Source organism: Larimichthys crocea, chromosome XVIII, assembly GCF_000972845.2.
Source record: "Larimichthys crocea isolate SSNF chromosome XVIII, L_crocea_2.0, whole genome shotgun sequence".
NCBI lineage: Eukaryota > Metazoa > Chordata > Actinopteri > Sciaenidae > Larimichthys > Larimichthys crocea.
Window position 1 is genome coordinate 12638063 of NC_040028.1, and position 27066 is coordinate 12665128.

The window sequence follows — 27066 nt, forward strand, 5'->3', positions numbered from 1 at the left end:
TTATACTATTTAAACTGGTCTTTGGTGTCTGAAGAAGTTTTTGCTGACATCTGGTTGAGCAGCAGTTGAAGAGCAGTGTGGTGTTCATAGTTGAGGTATACCCAAAGTACAGCATGCTATATTTTAGTTTTAACATCATGCATGTCACTTATTCTGTTTTTAGTTCGTAAATATCAAACGAGTTGTTAAAAACATCAGTCCAGCACTCAACTGATGGTTATAGAGCTATGTGGAGGTTTCCAAAATAAATGTTCTCGTAGTGAATATAACAAATGAATCACTCCAAACCTCTTGTGGACTTTTGTATTCTTTGTTTGTGTTTCATCCCTGTTGAGCTTCATGGAAAACTGAATGTCTCTGTGGTGAGAGGCTCCAATGTTAACCCACAACCAACTCTTGCGTGCCAGAATTTTAAATGTGTGGTCAGTGCAAAATGATTCCTGGATACATATGACAGAAGTCATGTCATTTTATTAACAGCCTGCAGGCCTTTGGTATGAATAGTGGAAAGTGACATGATACCCTCTGTGTGGAATTTTCTTTTTTAAGGGCTAGTGCATCAGGTTTATGGTGATCTATTTACAGACTGGTAGAAATAGAATGTAATATTCATAACAGTTTTCATTAGTGTATCATCACCTGAAAATAAGAGTGGTTGTGTTTTTGTTATCTTATATAGAGAGAGTGCACCACCACCAGGACAGACCAACTATGTTATTATATGTTTCACAGGCACCGTTACACCAAAGCGACTTACAGAGAAGGGAACAATCAAGGGATAGTGCGATAAGAAGAGTTAGTGCAGCAATAAGTGCTAGTGAAGATTCTTTAAGATCTAGAATTGTTGTGTAGTGCTAGGGGAGAAGGTATTTTTTGGCCTTTTCAAGCTTTATTTTCGATAGAGACAGCTGAAGAGTGACAGGAATGCAGGGAGAGACAGACGGGGAATGACACGCGGGAAAGAGCCACAGGTCGGATTGGAACCCTGGGTTGCCACGGCAAGGAGTGAGCCTTCACACATGGGGCAGCTGCTCTACCAACTGAGCTAAACAACACGCAGGAGTTTTAAAGGTAGAGAGGGACGCCCCTGATCTGGTAGGAACTGGTAGTGCGTTCCACCAACGGGGAACAACAAACAAGAAAGGTTTGGATTGCCTTGAATGAACAGGTGGCAGAGCCAGGCATCATCATTGGAGGAATGCAGTGGTCGTGAGGTAACATATGCCTGTATAAGGGCGTTCAAGTAGGTAGGCGCAGTACCAGAGACAACTTTATAGGCAAGCATTAGAGATATGAGTTGAATGCAGGCTGCAACAGGTAGCCAGTGGAGCAACAGGGTGACCCTTTGGGTTGGTTGTAGACCAGGCGTGCTGCAGCATTCTGGATCATCTACAGGGGTTTCACTGTGCAGGCTGGCAGGCCCGTCAGGAGAGTGTTACAGTAATCTAGCCTTGAGATGACCACAGCTTGTGTTAGGAGTTGAGTAGCATGTAAAGTTAAGTGAGGTCTGAATTTTCTGATAATTTTCTGTTGTAAAGTGCAAAGCAGCATCACCGGACAACTGAGGCGACATGATTGGAAAAGGTTAGTTGGTCATCAATCACAACCCCTAAGTTTTTCACCACCCTGGTGGGGGGGCAAGACATAGGGAGTCAATTCTGATGTTGACGTCATGGTGTATTGAAGGTTTGGCTGGGAGGACCAGCAGTTCAGTTTTTGAGAGGTTCAACTGGAGGTGATGGACTCATGCTTGCTAGTTAGCTTAAGTCAAGTGGTTCCCAATGGTATAAGTCAGAAATTATTAAAATACTAATCCATGTCTTTCTTGGTTGCTTTTGTAAAGGCGACAACAAATTAGTGTGAAAAAACTAGCGTTAGTCTGCTAATGTCAACAGACAACCAGCACCCACTACAACGCAAAGACCAAAAACATCCAGTCCACAATCAAAGCTAACATTACTGCAAATCATGTAGAATGGCAAATGAATTGCCAACTAACATAGCAAAACACTGTTAACCTTTAATCAAGATAAGATCTGTCACATGCTTGTTAGATAATTTAGCACTGCTGAAAAAACATTCAGAAGTTAAAATAAAAAATATAATGAGCTATTAAAATGATCAAACATTTATTCAGACAGATTTTATATATAATAAAAAAAATCTAATAGTTTAAATTAAAGCACATTACATCTTTATTCATGTTTTCTGCACTGTATCCCCTGCATGTCAATACCAATAAGTATATTATATTATACTACTAAGTTATTTTAGATTATATAAGTTTGTCTCATTAAAGTTGGATAACATCAGCTCATATTTCTTTATAGAGCTCTGTTCCACAGTGAGCTGAACAATGATCATTAAAAACAGCTTGTACGCTACATGTGTACACCCATATAACTCCTGCACACAAAGTATGCAAACATTTGACCATCAGGGCACATTGATATAGAAGTGTAGTGTGGGGCAGCTGCTGTTCAGGTTTGCTGAACTCTACTGTGACTAGGTGGAGGCTGTGAATATTAAAAAAATTTTAGAATTATAGATGGAGTATACTGAAGACACGAGTAATAATGTTGAGTGTGTGTACATAAAAATGGAAATCTATAGATACAACATTTAGATGAGATTAGCATTTATTTGTCTTTGAAGTGGTTTGGGAACACTTTTTTGTGGTGTGTGTGTGCGGGATGCACAGCTGCCATCCTGATGATCATATCAAAGTGATGGCAGTATACATAAATATACATGGTATAGGTTTGGTTGTGGGCATTTTTGAAGGAGTGGCTCGTGTTCCTACATTTATTATAAGGAGCTGTGGCTTTGGAACATATAGAAACTCATATCTAATCATGATGAGACGATGTGACTCCAGCTGATGACAGCTAACATGTGTTCTAAGAACCGCACTCATTGGATACACTCATTGTATTTTTAGCCGTGTTATAGCAGCACAGTTGCTCCAAGAAAGGCAATGTCAGCCCACAATGAAGTATTAATGTCAACAACTTCAGGGCGGATTGGCTTAAAATATGGCACAAACTTAGTCCTTAGGAGTAAAAATACCCAAAAGAAGCTTGTTGATGTCTGCTTGCAGGGCTAGTTGGTGAGCTACTATAACTGGCTGAAGGCCAAAGTCCACCGGGCACGGATGTGACGTGTTCCTTGTGTGCCATGGCTGATGAAGCTGATTGCGGCTGTTCTAGTCAATGTTTCAAACCCCACTGAACCACTGTGGTCCACTTCAGACGCATCCCAGGAGTCAGACGGTGCGAGCAGTCCACATCAATCTACAGCAGCTGGAAGAAGATTTTCAAAATAAAACACCCCGTGCAAACTTCCAATCATAAAAACAGCCAAAAGGGAAATAATTTAACTATGTAGCATATATTTCTAAGCAAAAACCAAAGAAAAGTACAGAATCTGAGCAAGTTTGGTAAAGTCTGGTGAGAAAAACGCTCTGCTTCAGAAGTCAAGTGGAGAACGGACCAAAACAGAAACGTGCCTGGTGGAGTTTGAACTCGCATGGAAACCAGGAACAATCGTTTCAAGAGCTGTCCAAACTTACTAGCTTGGCAACCATCAGTTAGCAAGCTTGTTAGCCGCGACAATAAGTTCACATTGGTGTCCAGTGATTCCTGTCTGTCCTCTCTTTTGCGGAGCACTTCAGGCTCTCTGTTCCCTCATAGTTCAGCACCGCCATCACTCCTGTGAATGATGCTGATTGTGACACTTAAATGTAACCTGTAACATGTAACCAGGCGGCCTTCAGGCCAAAAACTACCTATAGCTAACAGTAAGTCACCACATGATGAACCCTCGTCCTCTGGCACCATCCTCACTGCTGGTCAGCTTCTCTGAATAGTAACCATGTGTGGGGCGACTCGTCAAGCTCTGCCACATATTGCTGTTGCCTCATCTTCCAGCCTGCTGGTGTATGGGCCACAGGAGCAAATTGACTCATACACACACACACACACACACACACGCACACACACACACACACACACGCACACACCATATCAATCCAGTACATCCATGGTAAATCCATTCAGCTCTAGTAGAATCAACTTCCTGCTGCTGCTTGTTTGTTTCTTTTGGAGCAAAAATAGAAGTCATTTGTTCTGTCCCTAAATCTGGAACACACTACTGTGTGTGTGTGTGTGTGTGTGTGTGTGTGTGTGTGTCTGTATCATGTTACACAGCAGCAGCTGAGTACCCCTGGGACCTGCTGGGTCCAGTCTCGGGATTCAAGTCTACACACACACACACACACATACACACACACACACACACACACACAATAGGATATAATTTAGGCCACATCACATGCATACATACATTTGTGTGTGTGTGTTTGTGTGTGTGTGTGTGTGTGTGTGTGTTTCACGTGCCGTGCCATGTGCATGTGTTTGTGACTCACACAGTGACACTACCTTTGGAAGTGCACAACGAATCTAAAGAGCGGTGCAGGCATGAGCACACCGTCATGCTCTTTAGCTCACATTGATAAAACGTCAGGCACCGTCAGCCGTGGAAGCCAGAGAACGAAGAGAAACCCGTCCTGAGCAGAGGCTGACCGTTCAACATGTACATCAGTGTGTAGGTCAGCAGGCAGGTCGCATTAACGTGCAGCATGGTCTGCCTCCACCTCCCACTCTTTCCCTGTAATCTCCCTTCCTTGCATTGAGAGACAGAGGCAGATGTCGATACGAGGCGGGGAAACAAAAAGGAAATGATGTAATCCCTCCTGTTGGTCTCAGGGGAAGTGATATCATTGTTTGTGGATCTGCAGGCTCGTCCTCCGCTTCCTCTGCCTCTCTCTTTCTTTTTCCTGTGCGATACAAACAAACCAGCTCAGTAACAAAGTCCGAGTGAAAGAAACTGCTGCTTTTAGATGTTTTACATCATTTACTAAATGAGCCATCTACTTCATGTCGGATTGGATCAGTTGGACGTCAGGTTTTTCTTTTCTTGGCCTTGCCTTGTCTTAAAATGACAAACATGTCCGCCTTGCTGTAATTAGGGAAGCGTCCACAGAAACAAGTGATGCTCCAGTGTTCAGGCTCGTGTGGACGGCTGTACAAATGACGGACCGGCTGCTGGATCTCTTCACAGACAGACCCCAGTCTGTGCGGGCTGGTAGAAACACCTCCAGCGTCATGTCCCTGAGCACCGGCTCCCACCAGCGCTGCATCCTGAGCCCACTGCTCTTCACCCTGATGATCCATGACTGCCGTGCCAGGTTCAGTACGAACCACATCGTTAAGTACGCGGATGACACAACAATGGTGGGCCTCATCAGGGATAACAACGACCTGGCCTACAGAGAGGAGGTGAAACATCTGGTGGACTGGTGTGACACAAATAATCTAACAGCAGAGAGAATCATCAGGACTGCACTTCCTTCCTTCCATGACACTGCTCGCAGACGCTGCCTGACCAGGGCTCAGACACTCACCAAAGCCCCCTCGCACCCCCTCCATGAACTGTTCTCCTTGATGCCCTCTGCTAAGAGGTTCTGCAGCATCAAAAGCAGAACAGCCAGATTCCACGCCATAAGACTGCTAAACTCCCAGTAACCCCCTCCCATAATACACTAGTCACTTTACATTAATACTGTGAACTCTATTGCACTGATAATTCTGTTAACTCTGTTTGCACTATTCATATGGTCTATTTATAAGTCACAATTTTATTGTTTCTTTAAATATTTTATTCTATTTTATATTTCATATACTTTTATATTTATACTGTTACTACCGTGTCTCTTGTTTTTAATCTGAGCCTTGCAACGAAATTTCGCTCCAAAGTACATTGGAAATGTGCAGTTGGATGACATTAAAGTCTGTCTATGTCTCTCTCTATGTCTCTGTGTCTCACTGGCACATTCATTCGACACCTCTTTGATGGTGTGATAGTTCATGGCATCCTGATGACCACACGTGATGATGTGAGACGCCAGTAGAGGCATTGTAACGCTCTCATCAATTCTTATAGGTGAAACATATCAGACAGGTTTTTAGGATGGCAGGACGTGTGGAGGCTTAAGGTGAGTTAGTACTCAATAGGGCTGGTAACATTCCCCAGAAATCGCTATTCAGAAACAGCAGTGCTGCAGGCATGATGTAGTTTTCTAGCCCCAACTGGAAGCATCCGCCTGGTTCCCTCAACAAAAAGCTAATGAGAGTTTTTCATTGTGGATTATTTCAGTAAATGAACCAAAGTCAAGCAAAGATCGTTACAACTGAATTCCACTCTATGATTTCTGGCGCATAAATAGAATCACCAGAAGTTTAATAGATGACACCGGGCTATAATCAAACTCCACCACGGTCGCTGGACTTCAACGTCATCACACTGAACACTTAGTCATGTGACTGTAGTGTAGTAATGTAAATGGTGAATGAACTGTACTTCATTAGAACTTTCTAGTCCATCAACCACTCGAGTGTAAACACTTGTGTGTTGCACAGAATGTATGATGCATGGATGACTGTGTGAATGAGGTAAGAAGAATTGACATTAAACAGACAGCAACTATGTTCATGTACTTCACCAACGTACCCATACATTTTTAGATTTCAAATGCTCAAAGAACCATTTAAATACTCTACCCTGACCCACTTGGGTCCACAAAGAACTTGAATGAAAATGGTTCCTCTGAGATTTTTTTTGGTTCCAGTAAGCACCTTTATTTTTCTGTGAGTACCCAAACATCTGCTGTCTCCAGGGCGAGGGAACTGGAAGCGCAAAAACTGCCAACCCATCCCTGCTTCACTCTGTAGCCTTCCATAAAAAGTGAACACAACAAACCCGGCTTCAAGTGTGCGAGTGGTCCAGGTCACAGCGGCATGCTGAAGGGTTGTGAGAACTTGATCTTCTTGTCTTAGATCTGACTAACAAACTCCACGGTTTGAAACGTCCTCCCTGTGTTTCCCAGCATGCCTCTACACATTCAGTGCATTAGCTGACTTACACACCACGACATGGACCAAGCAGAGAGACACACACACACACACACACACACATACATACATATCACCTGTATGAAAGAGAACCCAGCAAGCATCAAATGGTTTCACTGCAGAATCACTACCACACACACAGCTCCTGTAATTGATGTCATAGTGTGAATCCTCGGGCTAATTATGCACCCTGGCGAGACACAAGTGCTCACACACACACACACACACACACACACACACACACACACAGTGTGTGGTTTATTTACAGCATGTAGTTGAGCGCGAATGATGACATTAAAACTTGAAGTCTGTGCAAATCGAGGAAATCAAATGATTTTATTCCATCTACTTTTGTCCTCTAACATCACGTGGTTTCCTTCATTGCTGCCCTGTCTCCTACAAATCACGTTTGTACATTACAAAGCTGTTCTCATGATTACACTGTGGTGAAGAATGTAACTCCTGCCCAGATTGTGTTCATAGACAACGTTTCCTTGCGTTAATGATACATTTATGTAACATGCTGGACTCACAGGAAGGTGGTTGTGGTGGATGGCGGCTGTACAGAGTGCAGCACTGTGACACCAGAACCCCGTGTTCTCCTCCAGACTCTGGTCTCTGGTTAGGTTCAGGCAACAAAAGCACTTTGGCTACTGTCAGGGAAAGATGGTGATTTTGGTTGAATGTTAAAAAAAAAAGTCTAAACTCACTTTTTCTCTATAAAACAAAAACTTTCTTAAACCACCACCAGTGACCATAAACAAAAAATAAACGCTGAATAATGTGAGTGGATGTTTTGGTTATAATAACATGATCAACATGTTTGTGACTTCCCTGATAGGTAAATTAACATTTCCTCAATATGTTCAAACATAATTTGGTCACATTACTTATTTGCTGTTGTAGTTTCATAATATACAGTATAAACGTCATATTTCAGAGATAGGGCAAAGCTGATACTAAAAGTGGAAAACAGCCCAAAGCTAAAGAACCCGATTAAAAAAGAAATCCAGTACACTGATAATAGAACATAATCGGACAAACCAAACACTGCATCTAAAATTTTGCATCTTTTGCACATTTCACAGCCTCTGTAATTTCTAATTCATGGACATATTATGACATATGTTCTCTATTTGTCCTACGTTTCCCAGAATACCATTGGATTGTGTAAAATATGTTGCTTAGTATCTCTCTGTACAGATACATAGTGATAAGAATGTGGTATATGTCCAGACATGGTTCCAAGCCCTATCTTTGTTCCATAGAGTCAAATATTTACATCATTCATTCATTTTGATTGTCTATATATAAATATGTGTTTTTCCTTTTAGCTCTGTCTTTGGTCTCAACCATCTCCTATAGGAAATGTCTGACTCCTTAGCTGCTAGATGTTCCACTATGTTAACCAGCTACGCTGTGTCTTCATGCTGTGACAGATTTTGAGTTAAGTCTAGTAATGTGAGGAGTGAGTAGCATCTAGTGTAGTTGGTAATTACAACCCCCTCCCCTCACGCTCCAGTCTCAAATGTAATGAGAAATGTCCTTCTCTAATCGATAGAGGATTTATACCATACACCACACGCTAGGAAGAAGAGGGTGAGGCAACTACACCATGAGATGTCACTAAATCCGACAGACTTGTGCTTTAAATGAGCACATATTCTTACACAGCCAGAAGCACTGTGGAGCTGAGACATGGATCACATGTTTTATCAGTGGTGGATTGGAGCAGTTTTTAGAGGTCGGAGTATCCGTGTTCTCTCAGAGATCAGAGCAGTCTGAGCTCAGACAACGTGAAGAGAATTTTCTCCACGTTCAGACTTTCCTGCAGAGGAAACTTTCACAAAATCGACTATTAATTAGATGGAATGTTGTTTTTGAAGTTACTGTTGAGACAAATGGAGGAACGGAAATGTTTTCTCAATTTTAGAGAAGTCTGTTAAAGTTTTTGCATGGTCAGTCTTTTTGTGTGTGTGTGTGTGTGTGTGTGTGTGTGTGTGTGTGTGTGTGTGGTTGTTTTCTTGTGTGTGTGTGTGTGTGTGTGTGTGTGAGAGAGAGAAACATCTCTACTTACTGTCTGGATTCACTCATTACTTCTTTTTTCTCTGGATCTGATTTGTAGCTGAGCTTCACAAAAACCCAACAACCAGGCTTAAAAATACCATTCTGTGTGTGTGTGTGTGTGTGTGTGTGTGTGTGTGTGTGTGTGTGTGTGAGTGTGTGTGAGAGAGAGAGAGAGAGAGAGAGAGAGAGGGAGAAAGTGTGTGTGATGTCCTGATATAGAGCCGTGGGAACGGACCATATTGAATGCAGTTGAAGGCACTTTAAAGCCTCCTCTGTTGTTGTTGTTGTGGCCGTGGACCTGTCGAGGCTCTGTGTTGCACTTTGGGAAACTGGGAGCCGTCCAGTACAGATGCAGTGTGTGTTGCTAAAGGGAACTAAAGCAGCAGATTTTGGTGTTAAGAGGGAGGAGGAACAGTTGGCAACAGTTTGAAGTGTTTTTGTGTCCTCTACTCTGGAGTGGAATGTTCTGCCGTTGCTACAGGGGACAAAAAAAAAACTGCAGCAATAAATTTGGTATTTATCGTCTCACTCCCCCTGATTAAAATCCAAGAGATGAAGTGATGGATAGGAGAGAAGAAGAAGGAAAAGACGAGTCAGGGACGAGGAAGAAGGGAGAGAAACAAACAGGAGGAAAAGCAGGAGAGACGTAGGAGGAATGAAGGATGGGAGTATGATTGCACGGTTTCAGTCTGACAGACAGGAGGAGTGTGGCTGCAGCAGTAAAGTAATTACTGTTTACTTTGGACACACACACACACACACACACACACACACACACACACACACATACACACACAGCACTTATAGCCCATCACTATGACTTGCTGTCTCAGCTCTGTTTGACGGAGTGCTGGTTTTAAGACTCTTTCTGGTGGTGCGTTCAACTGCAATCTGACACTTGAGAGTCCAGATTCTGTAACTGAACAGCAACCAGTTATAGACACAAAAAGCCAAATTCATGGGATCATTTACTACATTCTGCTTTTGTGTTGTTTTCTCTAGGGATTAGATTTTCTGACACATTTCTTTGCTGAATACTCAAAGATGAGGTCTGGAGATTGAGTCTGTGATGATTTCTAAAACAGAAACTCAGTTTTCATAGGAGACTGAAATAAGTTGAAACCAATCCCTCCCTGTGTGATACAACAGGAAATTAATAAACCTATGAAATGATTTGAGAAGTGTTCGGGTGTTGATGGATGCAATCAGTTTTTTACTTGTCCTATCTTTCCCAGAATGCCGTTGGACCACCATCAGAATATAGGTGCAAACATTTATACATTAACTATCTTGTGCTTCATCTGACTTTGCTCAGTTCACAGTCAGAGAAGTGTGGGGTATGGAAAAAATCTAAGTTATGATTATTGTCCTGGTATTGATATAAATTATAACAAAAGCACATGTTTAACTGTTAATTCCATATTTTTTCCATCCATCCGTTTTCTTCCACTTATCTGTGGTTGGGTCACTGTGGCAGCAGATGTAGCAGGGTGTTCCAGATGTGCCTCTCCATAGCAACACATCCCAGCTCCTCCTGGGGGATCCTGAGGCGTTCCCAGGCAAGATGGGCTAAATATTCCCTCCAGTGAGTTCTCAGTCTGCTCCAGGGTCTGTTCTTTTGTTGGACGTGCCCGGAACATCTCCAAAGGAAGGTGCCCAGGCATCTGAGCCCCTTACCCTCTATCTCTAAGGCTGAGCCCAGCCACCTGGCAGAGGAAGCTTGTTCTTCAGCAGCTTGTATCCACGATCTCATTCTTTTGGTCACTACCCAAAGCTCATGACCATAGTTGAGGGTTGGAACTTAGATGGACTGGAAAATAGAGAGCTCTTCCCCAATATAGCACATGGTGCACCGACCCGGTTTATTTGTGGACAAAACTCAGAGATACTTGAACTCTTTCGCTTTGGGGCAGCAACTCGCTCCTAAACCAGAGGAAGCATTCCACCGTTTTCTAGCAGAAAACCTTGGCCTCAGACTTGGAGGTGCTGGCTCTCATTCTGGGCCGTTTCACACTCAGCTGCAGATCAGTAAGTGCTGAAGCCAACAGAGATGCAATTCTGAGGTTCCCAAAGCGGACACCCTCCTAACGCTGGATGTGCCTTTAGATCCAGTCCATGAATATCACAAACAGGACAAGGCCATATTTATTCTATTGAAACCCATCTTTATTCAATTCTTTATTTCAATTTTCTTCAAACAAAATCCAGTTACTTTAAATAAATGTGTATTCTTCAAGTATTATTAAATGAGTCACACACCCAGCAGACACAGAGAAGCCTCAACATTTATCTGCAGTGAGTTGTTGGCAAAAAAAAAAAAAAAAAATCCCACAGATTTTGGTCTAATTACAGTTAGTACTGAGTAGCATGTTTCAAGTATGAATGAGATACTGCTGGGACTGTGAAATAGTTAAAACAACTTAAAAGTCCTTATCTGGTACCAGTGAGTGCTGAAGTAAACAGAATCACATCATCTGCAAAAAAGCAGATCTGTAATTCTGAGGTTACCAAACCGAATACCCTCAAGTGTTTAGTTTGTCTGCTCTGGGCTCCTGTAGAAACATGTCACCATGAAAGAGGACCCACAGTGTCTGTAGATATAAAAGAATCATTCTAAGGTAAAAAAAAAAAAAAAAACGATTCTTATCTTTCAGCTCACTGATGAAAACAGAGCTCTGAATGTTAGATTCTGTAAATGGAGCCACTTAAATCTGTCAACCACCATGTTGAACAGACAAACTAAACACTGGGCCTTTCGCATATTCTGCAGCTACCATAATTTCTCATTCAAGCTAGGTAGGAGAGGGCGAGGCAAGGGGTTGCAATCAATAATTACACCACTAGATGTCATTAAATCCGACAGAAGCACTGTGGAGCTGAGCCATGGATGACATGTTTTATCAGTGGTGGATTGGAGCAGTCGGAGTATCCGTGTTCTCCTAGAGATCAGAGCAGAGTGAGCTCAGACAACGTGAAGGGAATTTTCTTTTCTTTTCAGAGGAAAGAGCTTCATTTGTTGGCCTCCATCTAAGGTTGGCCTGCATGGAACCAGCAGATTGTTGTAGAAGAGTGCAGCTGTGAGAGTTTTCACAACGCTCCTTTAGTCCCTCAGCAGTCCCCAAACCACACACACACACACACACACACACCCCGCCTTATCCTCTGGTCTAAATGACAGACCTTGCTAACCACAGGGATCTAATTGTAGCGCCGCTCCTCAGTGTGTGTGTGTGTGATGTGTTTTTCAATGTGTTTGTATGTGGCTGTGTGACATTCTGCTCTCTAATCTTGTGTGTGTGTTGGCTAGCAGTCTCTCCCCAGAGAGGGGTGGCGGGGCAGGGCAGGGGGGCGACAACAAAACGGCTACCCAGGAATAGCACACTGTGCCCTGGGCGATACTCTGGGGTCGCCTGGGTGGAGATCTGGATGGGAGGAAAAGGAGGAGGTGAGGAGAGAATGGAGCAGGAGGCAGGAGGGCAAAGAGGACTGGAGCTTGGACAAAAGTGAATGGATTGACAGGAGGAGGTGCAGCTGATGAGGTTGATTTGATCATTGATCAGATCATAGTAACATGCTCTTCTGGTAATGTGAACGTTCTTGTAACTGATATCCAGATCACACATCCAGCCACACTCACTCACAGGCCAACATCAAACCTACTATACACCATGACACCAGCATTAAAGTTGACTCCCCTATCAGGGTAGCAAGGAACACAAGAGTCACGACCAACTAACCTTCTCTGATTATGTTGCCTTGGGTGCCTCAGGCCTTACCTAACTCAACATGCTACCCAGGTCCTGATACAGCCTGTGGTCATCACATGACTAGATTACTGTAATGCCCTCCTGACGGGCCTCCCAGTCTGCACAGTGAAACTCTTTCAGATGATCCAGAACACGGCAGCTCGCCTGGCTTTTAATCAACCCAAAAGGTCACTCTTACCCTGCTGCTCAATGAGCTCCACTGGCTACCTGTAGCCTGCATTGAATTCAAATCCCTAATGCTGACTACAAAGTACTCTCCAGTTCTGTCCTCATACAGATCCCCCAATGAACAACGCATGGCTCTGCCACCTCTTCTCATCTGTTGTTTCTCATTGGTGGAACGTCCTACCAGTTCCTATCAGATCAGTGGCGTCCCTCTCTACCTTTTAAAGAACCTCCTGAAGGACCTCCAGCTCTTCAGAGAGGACCTCGTCTACAACACTATTTGGATCACTATCCCCCTCTACAACTGGACCTTGATTCCCCCAGATCCAGATGTTTTTACAGGGAGAGTAAAAAAAGAGAGAGGTGGTGCATAAACATTCAAAAATATTTTTTTATCATACATTTGGCATGTACCAAGATACTTGAGAACAATAATGTGGGGATCAAGGAAAGCTTTGAACTCTACAAGAGAGCAAAGAACTCTCATGTCTGCTCGTCAGGTATGAAACTACAACCAGGAGACCGTTAGCTTAGCCCACACACTAGACACTTTTATTTATGTATATTTCAGAGTTGATGAATCAGCACTCCGTGTTCCCTCATGATTCACTGAGTCCTGTTACATCACGTGAACACTGAAGAAATGTTTGCTACTGGGTGTCACCACAGATTCTACAGCTGCTGTGTTCTCTGATGTGTATTCCAGCTGTGTATGTGTGTGTGTGTGTGTGTGTGTGTGTGTGTGTGTGTGTCCCAGTGAAGGATCGTTGCTGGAGTCATTAATCACAGCATCGTTCACACAAGAGTGTTAACTTGTACTTAGTGTACTTACATAAACTGTTACTGTGTTTACACACATGCGGGCCCCCACACACACATAGGTTTTTAGAGACCACCTGACTTCAGGCTGCTGTGATGCTTAACTTCCTTCCTCCTGGTCTCTTGTAGTTATCCAAGAGCTGAAGCGCCTTCTGCTGTCGATTTCAGAGAGAGACATGATGTGAAATCAGAATAAAATGTGGGGCACAGTACAGACTGTTGGACACTAGGTGGAGCCGAGACATCAGTGTGTGTGTGAGTGAAGCTGCAGAGAAATTAACCAGCCTGTTGTTCTCCTTTTAGATGGATCAGGTGTCAGATGAGGAGGTGGAGGTCAGAGAGGAAGAGGAGGAGGAAGAGGAGGACAGTGACAAGGAGGACCAGGACCTGGATAAGATGTTTGGAGCCTGGCTGGGAGAGCTCGACAAGCTCACACAGGTACACTGCCCACTTACTGTGTCATGAAATATGAAATATGATGTTGCACATGTTCACCTCCTCCCTTATGTCCTGTCCATCCAGAGTCTGGATGATGGGCGCCCGGAGCAGCCCCCTCAGCAGAAAGCTCCCCTCAGACAAGAGACCAACATGGCCAACTTCTCCTACAGATTCTCCATCTACAACATCAACGGTCAGACACACACACACATTGCAGTTTGTTTCATTTTAAAACACACACACACACACTCCTGCTCTCGTCTCACATCCTGATGTCTCTTTGTATTCAGAGGCGTTGAACCAGGGGGAGAACGTGGATCTGGACGCTCTCATGGCCGACCTCTGCTCCATCGAACAGGAGCTCAGCACCATCAACAACAAACCCAACAGTGCTGGCGGCATGGCTCGTCTGGGGTTGACTGACACCAAGGTACAATAAATTATATGTGACAATACACAATACATTTTAATTAGAGAGATTCTCTAAGACAATTTTGAGTTAGTTTAAATGTAGACAGGTTGGAGCAGTCTCTGATTTGTTTGGGAATGTTACGTCCCCGTATAGGGTGTTGCAGTCAGAAACAGGCAGTTTATTTCTGCTATGAATACACAAATACAATAAACACAAACTGAGAAATGGAGCTTCTCTTCAGAGTGAACGCAGACCAACACAACAAACAAAACACACCTTTTTAAACCCTACACCAAAGGAAACAACAAAAAGACCCTTGCTAAACCTAACTTTCAAAATGTAACCAAAAACAGAAAAGGCAGTTCACTCTTACTGCATCAGTCAATGAAGTACAGGGTACAACATACAAAGGATGAAGCACAGGGAACTCTCTCACAGAGTTTGTGACGGAGCACAAAGCTGCACTCTCAGCCAGGTTCCTGCAGTCTCTGGTAGGAACTGAGTCTAAAGGAGGCCTCACTCTGATCACCTGGATCGGAATCAGCTGTGCTGTTGATCAGCACCTAGGCAAAGATCTTCACATCAGGACAGGAGGTCACATTCTGGACCAGAGCACAGACATATGACACACAATGACTGGCCACAGAAAGTCTCTGATTTCAGTGTTCTGAAAATATGATCACAGACAGATTGAGCTCTTGTTTTCATGTTTCATGTTTTGGTCAGAATCATGTTTCCTGTTGCTGGTCATGACGAAACATTGAAATCAAACTTACTTAGATTACTTTGTTCTACCAGCTCACTTTTTTCCTCTGAGTGAAATTTAGTTTGTTTCTATGTTTATTGAACTGTAGTCATTTTAAGGTGGTGTAAAATCGTTGTTTAATATTAAAATAAAAAACAAAAACTTTTCATTGCTGGCATCTGAGGGTCCTTCTTCATTAGGGGCCCAGAGTAGTCCACCCTGTGACCCCTTACACATTCTTTCTTCCTTCTCCAGGTCCGTCAGAAGCCTCCTGCAGGCCGCAGCAGCAGACAGCAGCCAGCAGGGAGCAGCAGCGGTGGTGGAGGTGGAGGTGGCAGTAGTAATAACAGTGTTAGTGGTGGTGGTGGGGGGGGCAGCAGCGGTGCGAGCAGTAGCAGCAGCAGCACTAGAGCTTCACCGGCTGGCACCATCAGAGCTCCCACCGGGCATCATGGGAGACCGGCACTGGCTTCTAACTTCAGCCTTGACGACATCACTGCACAGCTGGAGAAGGTGTGTGTGTGTGTGTGTGTGCGTGTGTGTGTGTGTGTGTGTGGTGTTTTCATACCCATCATTCATTCAGGAACTCATATCCCTCAAAAGAAACTTGTTTTCTGGCCTCATGGAGTTGTCAGTGTTGGTGTATTGAAAGAAAGGTGGGGATGATCTGTCCACCGGATTTGTTTCTGGATCCATTTTGACCAGCCAGATGTGACGATGCACGATCAGAAGTTTCTTTGTGTGTATGTGTTTGTACTGTCAGTTACGTCATTTAGGGTTGGTGGGCACTCGATGAGATTTCAAAGATTCAGTCATCCAGAGTTTTTCCTGTATCATGTGCGAGGGATGACGTGTCTGCAGATCAGTTGTGTTGAACCGGCCATCGTGCCTGGTAAAATCGTCTGCACGAGCCTAAACTTTACCGTCCATCCTCTGTGACCTCTTCTTACCCATCAGGCCTCTCTCAGTATGGATGAAGCCGCTCGTCAGACCTCCTCTCACTCTCTGAGCTCCGCCTCGTCCTACACGTCAGCCACGATGCGACAGCCCGGATCCTCTCAGCGCCAACATCGACGCACAGGATCGGTCGGCACAGTCAGCGAACATGAGGTAAACTTAGCTTCAGAGACACATTGTTGTACATTCTACACTTCATGTCCCTGCAGTGGGCCTGTGGGATTGTGGGATTTGGAGTCATAAAGTCTCTTCTCTCTCTTGTGGTGCTACTTTAGGCGCGCTCAATTGTCCACTCCTCGCGCTCCTCTGTCACCTCTGCATCCGGGGTTTCTGTGAACTCTGCTTCTTCCATGGACTCATTGGACAGTGTTCTTCGCTCCAATGACTCAGACAGTCAGCAGTCTTCAGTCCCGCCCTCAGCTGGAGCCAGTCAAGCTCATCACAACACAGAGGTACATGAATGATTTGTGTGTTTGGCCCTCAGCTTCTTCCAGACATTACGGTCCGTTCAGTTTATAAGGTACATCCAACTGAGACACACAGCCTAATCAAACCTAATCCTGACTCATTCCTGCCTTTATAAAGGTTCAAAAGGTCAGTTTCTGTTGCTGACAGGAACTGTCAGTGTTCAGTTTGGTGTTTCAGGTGTTTAACAGCAGCACTGACTGGAATAAAACCAGTCCACAGACTGGGATTCTGCTGAGTCTGCTACTGTTTCAAGCTGATAATGAAGAGATGATGTGCTTCAGTCAACTGCAAGTGAACAGCTCGAAGCACATCAGTTCACACATCAGATGTAACTTCCCCTCACTCAACATCAGTTCAGTTTGCGGAGTGGATTTTAACTGTCAACTCAATACAAGTAGCCAACATGGACACAATGGGTCTCATGTACAAAGCTTGCGTACGCACAAAAAAGTGGTGTACGTCCTTTCCCACGCTCACGTTCAAATGTATCAAACATGAAACAATCGTAGAAATGTGCGTGCCCCACGCCAATTTCATAGCTGTCGTACGCTCGTTTCTACAGCTATTGTTCCTTTGGCGACACTTAGAGGTGAAGCTGGGAAACTGTTAATAATGTGAAAACAAGTAGTCATCAGAGTGATGTGCACATCAGAGACACACTGATGAACAATTAACACACCCACGTGTTCGCAATTATATGGGTGGATATAAAAGCATGCGTAATGTGATTAAGAAAATAATATTAACAAAGACAGCGTTAGCGTTGTTAGAGGACCTTGCAAACGTGAGCGATTTAAGGAACGCAAGGATTTACTTGCAAACCATGATAATTGGCTCATAAGCCGATTTCGGTTACCAAGGCCAGTGTTACTGGAGTTGTGCGCAGAGCTGCGGCCGGCCCGAGAGCGCAACGGGGGCCGGCGAGTCTGAAGCCGTGCCAGTGTGCCAATGCATATTTGGGCATGTGGCATTCAAATATCATGTTTTTGGTTTTCTTTATTTTCTGCTGGTGAAATTAGAGCTGCAGAGCTTTCTAACAAGCCCCTGATTGTCTCCCTGTGTTCAGTATTCTTGTCAGTAAAAGCGGGCGTAAAATGTCAGCCACACCTGTCCACACCTGTGTGTGCGCTGCTCGGATCCCACGGCGTTTACAGCCTCACACACACGCTCCCACTCACGTCTTTTTCTGGTCATATTTATCCCTGTTGACAGGAACCAAACAGAATCTCCACTTCATTCACTAGAATCTTTAGCTCAGAATCTGTGAAATTCATTTTCTTTCCTTTGTTCATCGCGTTATCTGATCGGACAAAGAGGTGAATCTCAGGTCCAGGGCCTATTTAAATAGATTTGCATATGTAAATGGGGCGTGGACAGGGAGGAGTTGCACATGCGCTCAATTCCACGTTGATTGGCATGTACAAAAGAAACGTGCTTGGATCCATGCGAACGCACACTTTGATACATCTGAATATTTTTGTGCGTACGACAGTTTCCGGGTTCTGGCGTACGGCAAGTTTTAGTAGGAAATCCACGCAAGTATTCGTACATGAGGCCCAATGTCTTTTACACAGAGAAAGAAATAACCTCATCTAAAACATTTGCTGAAGTTACTAACTGAACAACTCTTTCTAAGGAAGTCTGAAGACCACAAAGAAGTAGCCATATTCTGCTCACTTTTTACTGCATTCGTATTGAGTTTAGTTTCTTTTTCTAAATTTAATGTAAATGTGGCTGTGGTAAACTGTTTTAGAGTGAAAGAAGCAACTTAGTACTGAAGTACTGAATGCTGAATTTACAAGAAGGCATGGATAATTGAAGAATTTGATGAGGCAGCCTTGAGTCTTGAAGTCTTCAGGGTACTAGTTCCAAAGTTAAACTGAAACAGACAGTTGGCAGGTAAGAGTCCAAACAGTGAACGTCTTCACCGCCTGGAGCTTTTGACCAGTTTTCAGACCATTTCTGAAACGATGAACTCTCTCTGTCCACCTGAGTTACTGTGAGGTGTTAATGCAGTGCAGAGACCGTCACCACACAGAAATAACAGCTGATGTTCACTGCTTTCCGTCGTCATTCAGCTGCTGCCTGGAATGTGTGAAAACAGTTTAAAAATATTCCAAATATTTCCTGATTAATCCGATTTTCCAAAGTGTCATTTTTAATTTCCCTCCACTAGACCAAAACTTTTTCTTTGAGCAACCAGTCGTGGTGTTTTGCAGAGCTACAGATCAATAACAGATCTCTTCCTTGGCGTTGAGTTCGTTCGAGGTTTTTCTGCAGCAGTGGTCTTGTTGTCTTTCCTCCCTCCTGCTGGCTGTGTGCTGCTGACAGTTTCTGCTGCTTCAGGCTGTCCTCGCTTCTTTTAAAATCAAAACCACTGAAAACAAAGCCTGCTCATAATCTCCCCTTCATCAGCGCATGTAGTCAGATGTAAAGATTCACACTGTGATCGCAGAAAACGCCACAAAGAGCTCCGAACATGTATGAGGACTGGTTCACGCAGCTTTATTCATCATGTATACCTCCATCTGTCTTTCCTCTCTGACCCCGGTGGCTGCTGAGGACTTTTAACCCTGAACTGTGTTAATGCCTTGCTCAGTCCAGTGAGATGCACTGCAAACACAAACCCTGTTGAAACTGGGTTACTGCTCCAGTTTGTGTGGTATGAGAGGCCAGAGTGAGGCAGCAAATGACTGGAGATGATCGAGGAAGGAGGGAAAGGTGACTATGGAAACTAAAGGACGAGACGCAGATGGAAAGAAAAAGAAAAGAAAAAAGAAAGAGGAAGAAAAGGAGAGAGAAAACAAAAAGAGAGGATGTTCACTGAGCTGCTCCCGTGAGTCCAGCTCATTAGAAACTGGGCCTGCTGCAGTTTGAATCAGAGTCTGTGTCTCCTCTGAGTCTCTATTAAGGACAGTAAAAATAACACATTGAGGTCTCATTGAATCCCCGTTGAGCTGTTTGGAGCAGCAAAGGTTAAGCTGACGATTGATTATCAAATATCAGCAAGTTTTTGACTACACAGTGTCCTTTCATCGTCAGGCTTCATAGGGTTATGTTAGTTTAAATAAACAGTTAGTTGTCTTTTATGATGACATGTTAAAAATTTTCAACCGACCACACTCAACCCAACAACCAACGACTGACGATACATTTGTGCTAAATTCCAAGAAATAAACAAAATAAAATCAAAGAATGTCAAGAAAGGAAATATTCCCATCCATATTTTCCTCATCAAACAGAAATAGTCTCTCTTTTACAGCAATAAAACTGTTTTAATTGCCTCGCTAACTTATTGTAAAACACACTTTATTCAAATGACAGACAGCAGCTGCTGATAGACCAGTCACGATAGCTGATACGTTTGTCCAATCAGTCAACCCGAATCTTGACTCTTGAGCTTTGCTGCTGGCCACACTTTTGTTACTTCAGCAAGAAGACCCTAAAAGGGGCGCAGCTGAGGTGTGGCAAGCAAGCAGCAACCACCACAAATAAAAGATAATGTTGTACCTCATTTTGCATGATAGTTCAGATCATTTGGAACTCCCAGCATTAAGCCTTTGATTGGACAGGGTTAAAGGGACCAACAAGAGCTGGAAACTGTCTCTCTCTGGGTTTAACAAATGAAATGAAAATTAAAACATCCCGTGTCCTCTGAAAATTCTTTGTTGCTCCTCTTTCATGTGATCTCTTTAGTCTCAAAGGCAAACATCTACAATGAAATACTCAAAGAGTACAAAATAAATGTAGTCCACGTGCAGAATCACCAAACAATGTACGACATGTAACACGTGCAGTCTGTGCGGAATAAAGCAGCTGTCTTCTTGATTACTGTGTTCACACACACACACACACACACACATGCACACACACTTGGATATTATCGGTCAGATCTTGGCCAAAGGGAAGAGCTGACCGTTATTGCGTGTGTGTGTGTGTGTGTGTGTGTGTTTGACCTAAATATTATGTTTAATCTGTGGTTTTCAAGAGCAAACTAATGCTTTCTATAAAATGGTTTCTAGTGATTGAAGTGCACACACACACACACACACACACACACAGAACATGAAAGATGAGAGATTTTCAACATTATCTCTGGTCGAAACAAAAAAATGAAATGAAATGAAATAAATAGTTTTATTCCCAAAACAAAAACACTAAATATATGTGAGTTATTAGATCAGAAAACCAAACTGGAACTGGGTCGAGGTCTTAATATAACAGCCTTCTGTCCACTACAAACATCAGCTTGTCTCTCATAGACTCCACTGTGGCTCTGTTCAGGTCCTGCTCGGGGTCGACTGGTGACTCACAGCACGGCTGTCCATGTATGAAGCTTTGCCGTCTCCTGCCAGCAGTACTGACTGTATGCACGAGCTCTGGTCCACTTCAGTTTGTAGTCTTAAGTAACTCTCCTTTCAGAGAGAGAACAGTAACAACGTATGTTTCTAAATATGAAGACGTGGCCAAATTTAGACATTTTAAAAGAATTATTTATTTATTTCTAATCTCCAGCAGTTCCAGTGAAGTTTGGTGGCACATAATGTCTCATAAAACATGAGGTCAGGTCTGGTGTCAGTCCTTCCAAATCAAAATCATCCTGTTCGACATTGAACAGTCAGACAGGGAGAGAGGAAAGAAGAGACGCACAAGAACACAAGGTGGATCAGACTGCAGTGAAGCAGCTTTAATGGATGGACAGATTGCCTAAACACAAAGTGCTTTTAAAGGTCAAACAGTTAGTGCAGTTCCTCTCATGGCCTCTAGGTGTCAGCTTCAAGAAAAATAAACTGAAGTGAAGGGAACAGGAAAACCAAACACTACCCTAAGAAGTCTGTTTGGGAAGGTGTTTGCTTTATTGACAGGGTGTTTATCACACTCTGTTGTGGTGATCATTTAAATGACAATTATCTGGATCAAGACACGAACAAAAAGTTTCACCAAGCAGCAAATTCATATCTACGTCAGCAAGTACTGACCAGCCAGTGTCACAGACTGATGCTATACAACAGCTTGATGGGCTTTGACTTTCTTTACATGACTGTTGGTTAATGTGTCTTAACGTTTTTCCTTCCATCCCAGCAGACCTGCTGTACCTGGTTACTGTAATCTGTTTATTATGCGTGCCGTTCTCCTTCACAGGTTTCGGTTTCTGAACACTTAAATCAGTGATGTTGATGTTTTTCTGCTGCTGAGCTCTGCTTCACTGCACAGCTTTCTGCTAAACTGCCACCTCCAGTCAATCAAACACCAGATTAATTCACCAGGACTCTCTCTGTCTGTCTGTCTCTCTCTTTAAAGCACTCCTATCTGGACAGGGAAACCTCTCTGATTCTGAGAAACATTGCAGGAAAACCTTCACACCTGCTGACCAAGGTGACACACTCCTCTACGCCCCTCCTCTCCTCTCGCATGGCAACACCCTGCCCCTCCCCTCCTTTGTGGCTTTGTGCATGTGGTTTTACTCGGGATGTTAACTCCTTTTCTTTCCACCTCCCTCTTTCACCGTCTCCTTTGTAGTGTTGAAGAGGGAGCAGTGTGTGTGTGTTAGTGTGTGCACATGACGTGTCCTGATTGTGTATAATCTCAAAGCTTTACAGAGGCTGTGACAGTGTTGTAGTCAGGACCAACTAAGAGACTTTGAGAGGTTGAGACCGAGTCAAGACCAGACATATGTAGCCTACTAATACTTTGGTCTTGGTTTTGACTTGGTCTCATTAGGTATCTTATATTAATGAAAACTCTTTGGGTGAATGTTGCTACATCGAGCCATCTTATTAAGCAGCACCTTTGCGTATTTACTAGCCGCTGGGTGATGTCTTCTCCCCAACAGTTGACAAATAAATCAGACAATGCACAGGCAATTTAGTGGCATTGCATCAGTTGTGGTCTTGACCGGTCTTGAACTCCAGAGTCCTCTTAGTCTGAGACCAAAACAAGATTGTGTAAAAATGCGGTCGATTCTGAGGCGAGACTGAGTTCTACAACACTGGGCTGTGATACAACTTATGTTGCTTTCACAACAGTATAGTCCAAAGGATTCGGTTCAATTGAGCTGAATGCCAAAAAAATTCACACCTTCATTTGGTTTGGTTCGCTTTCTTTTGGAAGCATACCAAACCGTATGGACAACGTCATGCAGTTACAACAGCTGCTCGTTTAGGGGCGGTATTGCCCAAAATAATCACTGACCAGGAAGAAAAGAAGCACCAGGAAGAAGAAAACCCGGCTCATCGATTGGCTTTTACTGGATAGTCCGTTTGCTTTTTCACTGTAAGCTAACCGCACCAGGGTTGACTTGCAAGTGGACCGAGACCCACGTTTTAAGTGGGACAAGAGTTTGCTTGTTTGGTCAGCACCAGAGTTCGGATGAGCTTTCACCCCTTCCTAAACGAACCGAAATATCCAAGGAAACGAACTCTGGTCAGTTTAAAGCAGACCAAACAGCTCTGGTGTGAGAGGGACACTAAGGGCGCTCCAGTATCACAAAAAATCTAGCTGTGCCGCACTGTTGTTAAAACAGTCAATCAGTGTTCATTTGGTTTGTCATGATATGGTTGCAATGCAAAAATACACTTGAAATGTTGAAGGCACTGAACAGACACTAAAATAAAATGGAGCAATGACTTGATTTCTATATATAAACAAAAAATGTTTCCAAATAGACTTTGTAGAGCACCAACCTTGTTTAGGGAGTGTCCGGTGGAATCAAGTTGTCAGAGTAGCAATAAGTCTCCAAAGATAGTTAATTATGATGAATTATCCAGTCATACTGTGCTGTGACAGTTATTGTGTAAGAAATGCCTCAGTCTTCAAAAGTGTTGAGTGACAAAACATAAACTTGACACTTTAATCTGTCCATGATCAGATGTCCTGTATAGTAACTGTCTATTTAATACAACTACAAACTGATGACACATTCATCATCACTCTCACTGTTTGAGCCTTCATTCTGTAAAGCTTTGTGAATTCTGTGATCACTGTGTTCATCTGTGCTTTCGTGGGGTTGAGGTGAATATTTCTAGTGTTAGCAGAGGCATGTGCTGTGATGTGATACTGTTTCTGCACCGCTTTGTTTCCTGTTTGCTGGTGAAGTTTGTTACAGTGACGACAGAGTTGATCTGCTTCAGTCAGAGTGCAGAGGCCGTTCTGTTTAGTTTTTCTATGAAGCATGATGGTCTGCTTTGTTTGGGGAATAAGAAAAGGCATGAGTGAAAGCAAACTGTACCTGACACCACGTGCACTGCTATCATGTGCTGGTGCCTGAAAGGACTCAAGAGTCTTACAAGAGTCCGATCACACAGAAGTCTTTACCAAAGGTTCTGCCTATGAGAATATACTACTGCCACAGACAAACTGGTCCTACATTTAGATCACAGCAGTCTTGCCTCTGATTGGACAGTAAACAGGTAAAGACTGTGCATTACAAAGCATGTCATCCCGAGCTGCTAACACACATCTGTGTGATTGTGCTGTAGACTGCTTCAACAACACTGCTTGCTTCTGATGAAATGTTTGGGATGATAATAATTATAATAGTTAATGCTGGAATTATTCACTATTGAAGCTAACTAAAGGTAAGTGTAACAATCAGCGCTTCTGTGTCTGCTTTTATTCACTAGCATCAGTTTGGTTTACATTGCAGCCCAAGCCCAAGATCAATATTCAGTGTATTTGCTGTACACAGTACTTCCTGTGTGATTAATGAAATAAAGTATTTGTGTTTGGAAGTTTCAGTAATCGATGTTGAGAAGTAAAGCTTGACACCGGAGTGGTTTTTCTCTGCTGTACCACAAAAATACTCCTGTCCCGGAACAATGACTTCCGAGCAGTCCTTTGACATGACTGTGCCATGCGCTTTCAAAGATACTTAGCAGGTGATTGGTGAACCGTGTGTCTATCACCCTCTATCAGGACAAACTTCAACCAATTCATTAAATGAACCATATAATTTATTAAAACTACTGAAATCAGTCAGCAGGCAGTAGAGCAAAACCCTCTTTTCCGCTCAGAAAAGTCTTCAGAAAATTCTTTGCTCTTCTTTCAATGAAGAATACTGAGAATACAGTTCAGATAGACCTGATGCTAGCAGCATCTACTGTAGCCTCTTTTACAGGCACCATTGTTTTCCCTTCTCATGTCTGTAGTTTTTTGGACACAAGTTTGAAGTTCCAACTTTGATGGAATCTCACGTGATCTCATGATTCTTTCAGTCCAGCTACCTTGCAATGTTGGTGGTCTCTAGGTAATACAGTGATTTTGATTCGATGTTCTTGGCATCCTTTCCTTAGAGTACTTCCCGTCCCACTCAACTCTTGTTGACTTCTTTTTCTGTCCCATCCTACTAACTTGATCAATAGTCAAAATGACTCCCATCCCACAGGAATCCACAAGAATCTGAGCACCTGAGGAGATAGTCTTTCATAGAGATTGTTGGAGAAACCTCAATGACTCATTGCACTCTTTTAAAAAGTGGAGGCACAGTCTGCCAGATAAAGTCACCTTTGCCTAACAATGGTTAAGTTCAGCTGCAGCCTCAGTTTGTTCTAATGCTAATGAGTGTTTGGAGCTCAGCCAGTTGCTGTAACAGAGCTTAATAAATGAGCCTGGTGCTAGCTAACACGGATCAATGCAGATAATAGGACTAGCTACTCCTCTCTGTTGTTGTTGTTGGTGCTAGTGCTGGTGTTATTCAACCAAGGTCAGGATGCTGGTGGTCAGCAAGGTCAGGATCAGCCTTTACTGGCCTCTGGGTGAACAAATTACTTATAGAAATCACATTTGAACATTGGAGAAGACGTTTAGGAGACATGTCTGATGTCACTCTGCATCATGTGTCTGTGCTCTTAAGCTGAAGCTGAAGGCTTCTTAATGGCTAAGAGGAAGTTTTATTTATCTGTGTGTGGGGGGGCATTAGATGGAGTATAAGTAAGGAGGCTTTATTCTGATTGGATCGGCTATATCATGATTTGATTGGATGATAAAGCAGATGAGATACTTTGATTGGACGTTGGAGAAATGTGGCAGCTCTGTGGGGATAATCTTCTTTGGTGCAGAGAAGGGGTGATTCCCTACAGCATCGTATACACACTGCACGTGCACACACACTTACAGCGGTTGGCTGGCAATCGGCCGTCTTATTTGGAGTTCTTGGCTTTGGCTGTCTATGTAATGGCAGCACGTGGACACATAAATCTGTTGCAAGTCCTCCACGTTTTATCAGCCTGTCTCAGGTTGGACAAAAAGGAATAGGTTAGTATTTGACGTAGAATATCTAAGAGACATCCATGAGAAATCCAAATGACACCAGTGCAGGCCCAAATGAAGTGAATGTAGTCACTTTTAACACCCATTTATCTCAGCAGCTTGCACTGGTTTCAAATCCAGCCCATCTTCTTCCTGCAGTAACTCTGACTCCACTGATTCACGGCATGAAAGTGGGGGGCAGGGTCATGATGGGCCCTGAGACTCCAGGCAGATTATGACCTATGGGACCATTCTAACTCCTACAGCAGTGATTAGGCTGAGGGTGTAATTATCACACTTGTGCACAGCTGTGTGTGTGTGTGTGTGTGTGTGTGTGTGTGTGTGTGTGTACAGTATGTGAAGCTGTTTGCATGCAGTGTGTATGTACTGTATGTAGCATATTCTTTCTGTGTCAGTGTTACACTGCCTCAGCAATAAATGCAATCCACCCACACATTTTCTTGTTCACACACACACACACACACACACACACACACACACACACACACACACACACACACACACACACACACACACTCTGCTGGCCCACTTCTGCCTCTATATAAGTCTCATCTCTCCGCTCTGGTTTGAGCCTATGGCGGCTCAGGAGGGACACATTCCTTCTAGCTTCAAAGGCAGCAGGATCTTTCCTGGGCAGAAGCTAATTTTAGTGACTCTGTAATGTGGGTCAGCTGAATATCCATGAGAGGGAGAGAAAAGTTTCATGCTGCAAGCTGGGAATGATGGTGAAGGCATGGTGGGAGGAAAATAAAAACACTGAAACTGCTGAAAAAAATCCTTTGCATTGTAACTGATTTCATAAGAGCATTACAGACCAAAAGAGGCCTGTACAGACAGACTTTGGTTTAATGGATGAATTAATGGATTATTATATGAATGGGCTTGAACTGGTTTTCTGAATGGATAGAGGGATTTTTTTAAATTAATGAATTAACCCTTATAATCCCACTAAAATGATTTAACATTAACATTTGACATTCACAGACAAAT

The 27066-nt window shown here is 43.4% G+C and overlaps 1 protein-coding gene across 2 annotated transcripts in view; it reads left to right on the forward strand.

Moving 5' to 3' along the window:
* The window catches only part of raph1a (Ras association (RalGDS/AF-6) and pleckstrin homology domains 1a), a 69104-nt gene that overhangs the window by 24973 nt on the left and 17065 nt on the right, over positions 1–27066 (forward strand). Inside the window, exons 3-9 of one of the 2 annotated variants that reach the window (XM_027290979.1) lie at positions 14093–14227; positions 14312–14420; positions 14518–14657; positions 15640–15897; positions 16342–16494; positions 16617–16793; positions 22111–22185. In XM_027290979.1, coding sequence (XP_027146780.1) covers positions 14093–14227; positions 14312–14420; positions 14518–14657; positions 15640–15897; positions 16342–16494; positions 16617–16793; positions 22111–22185 — 1047 coding nt within the window. The remainder of the gene's footprint in view (positions 1–14092; positions 14228–14311; positions 14421–14517; positions 14658–15639; positions 15898–16341; positions 16495–16616; positions 16794–22110; positions 22186–27066) is intronic. The other variant, XM_027290980.1, reaches the window with a different exon arrangement.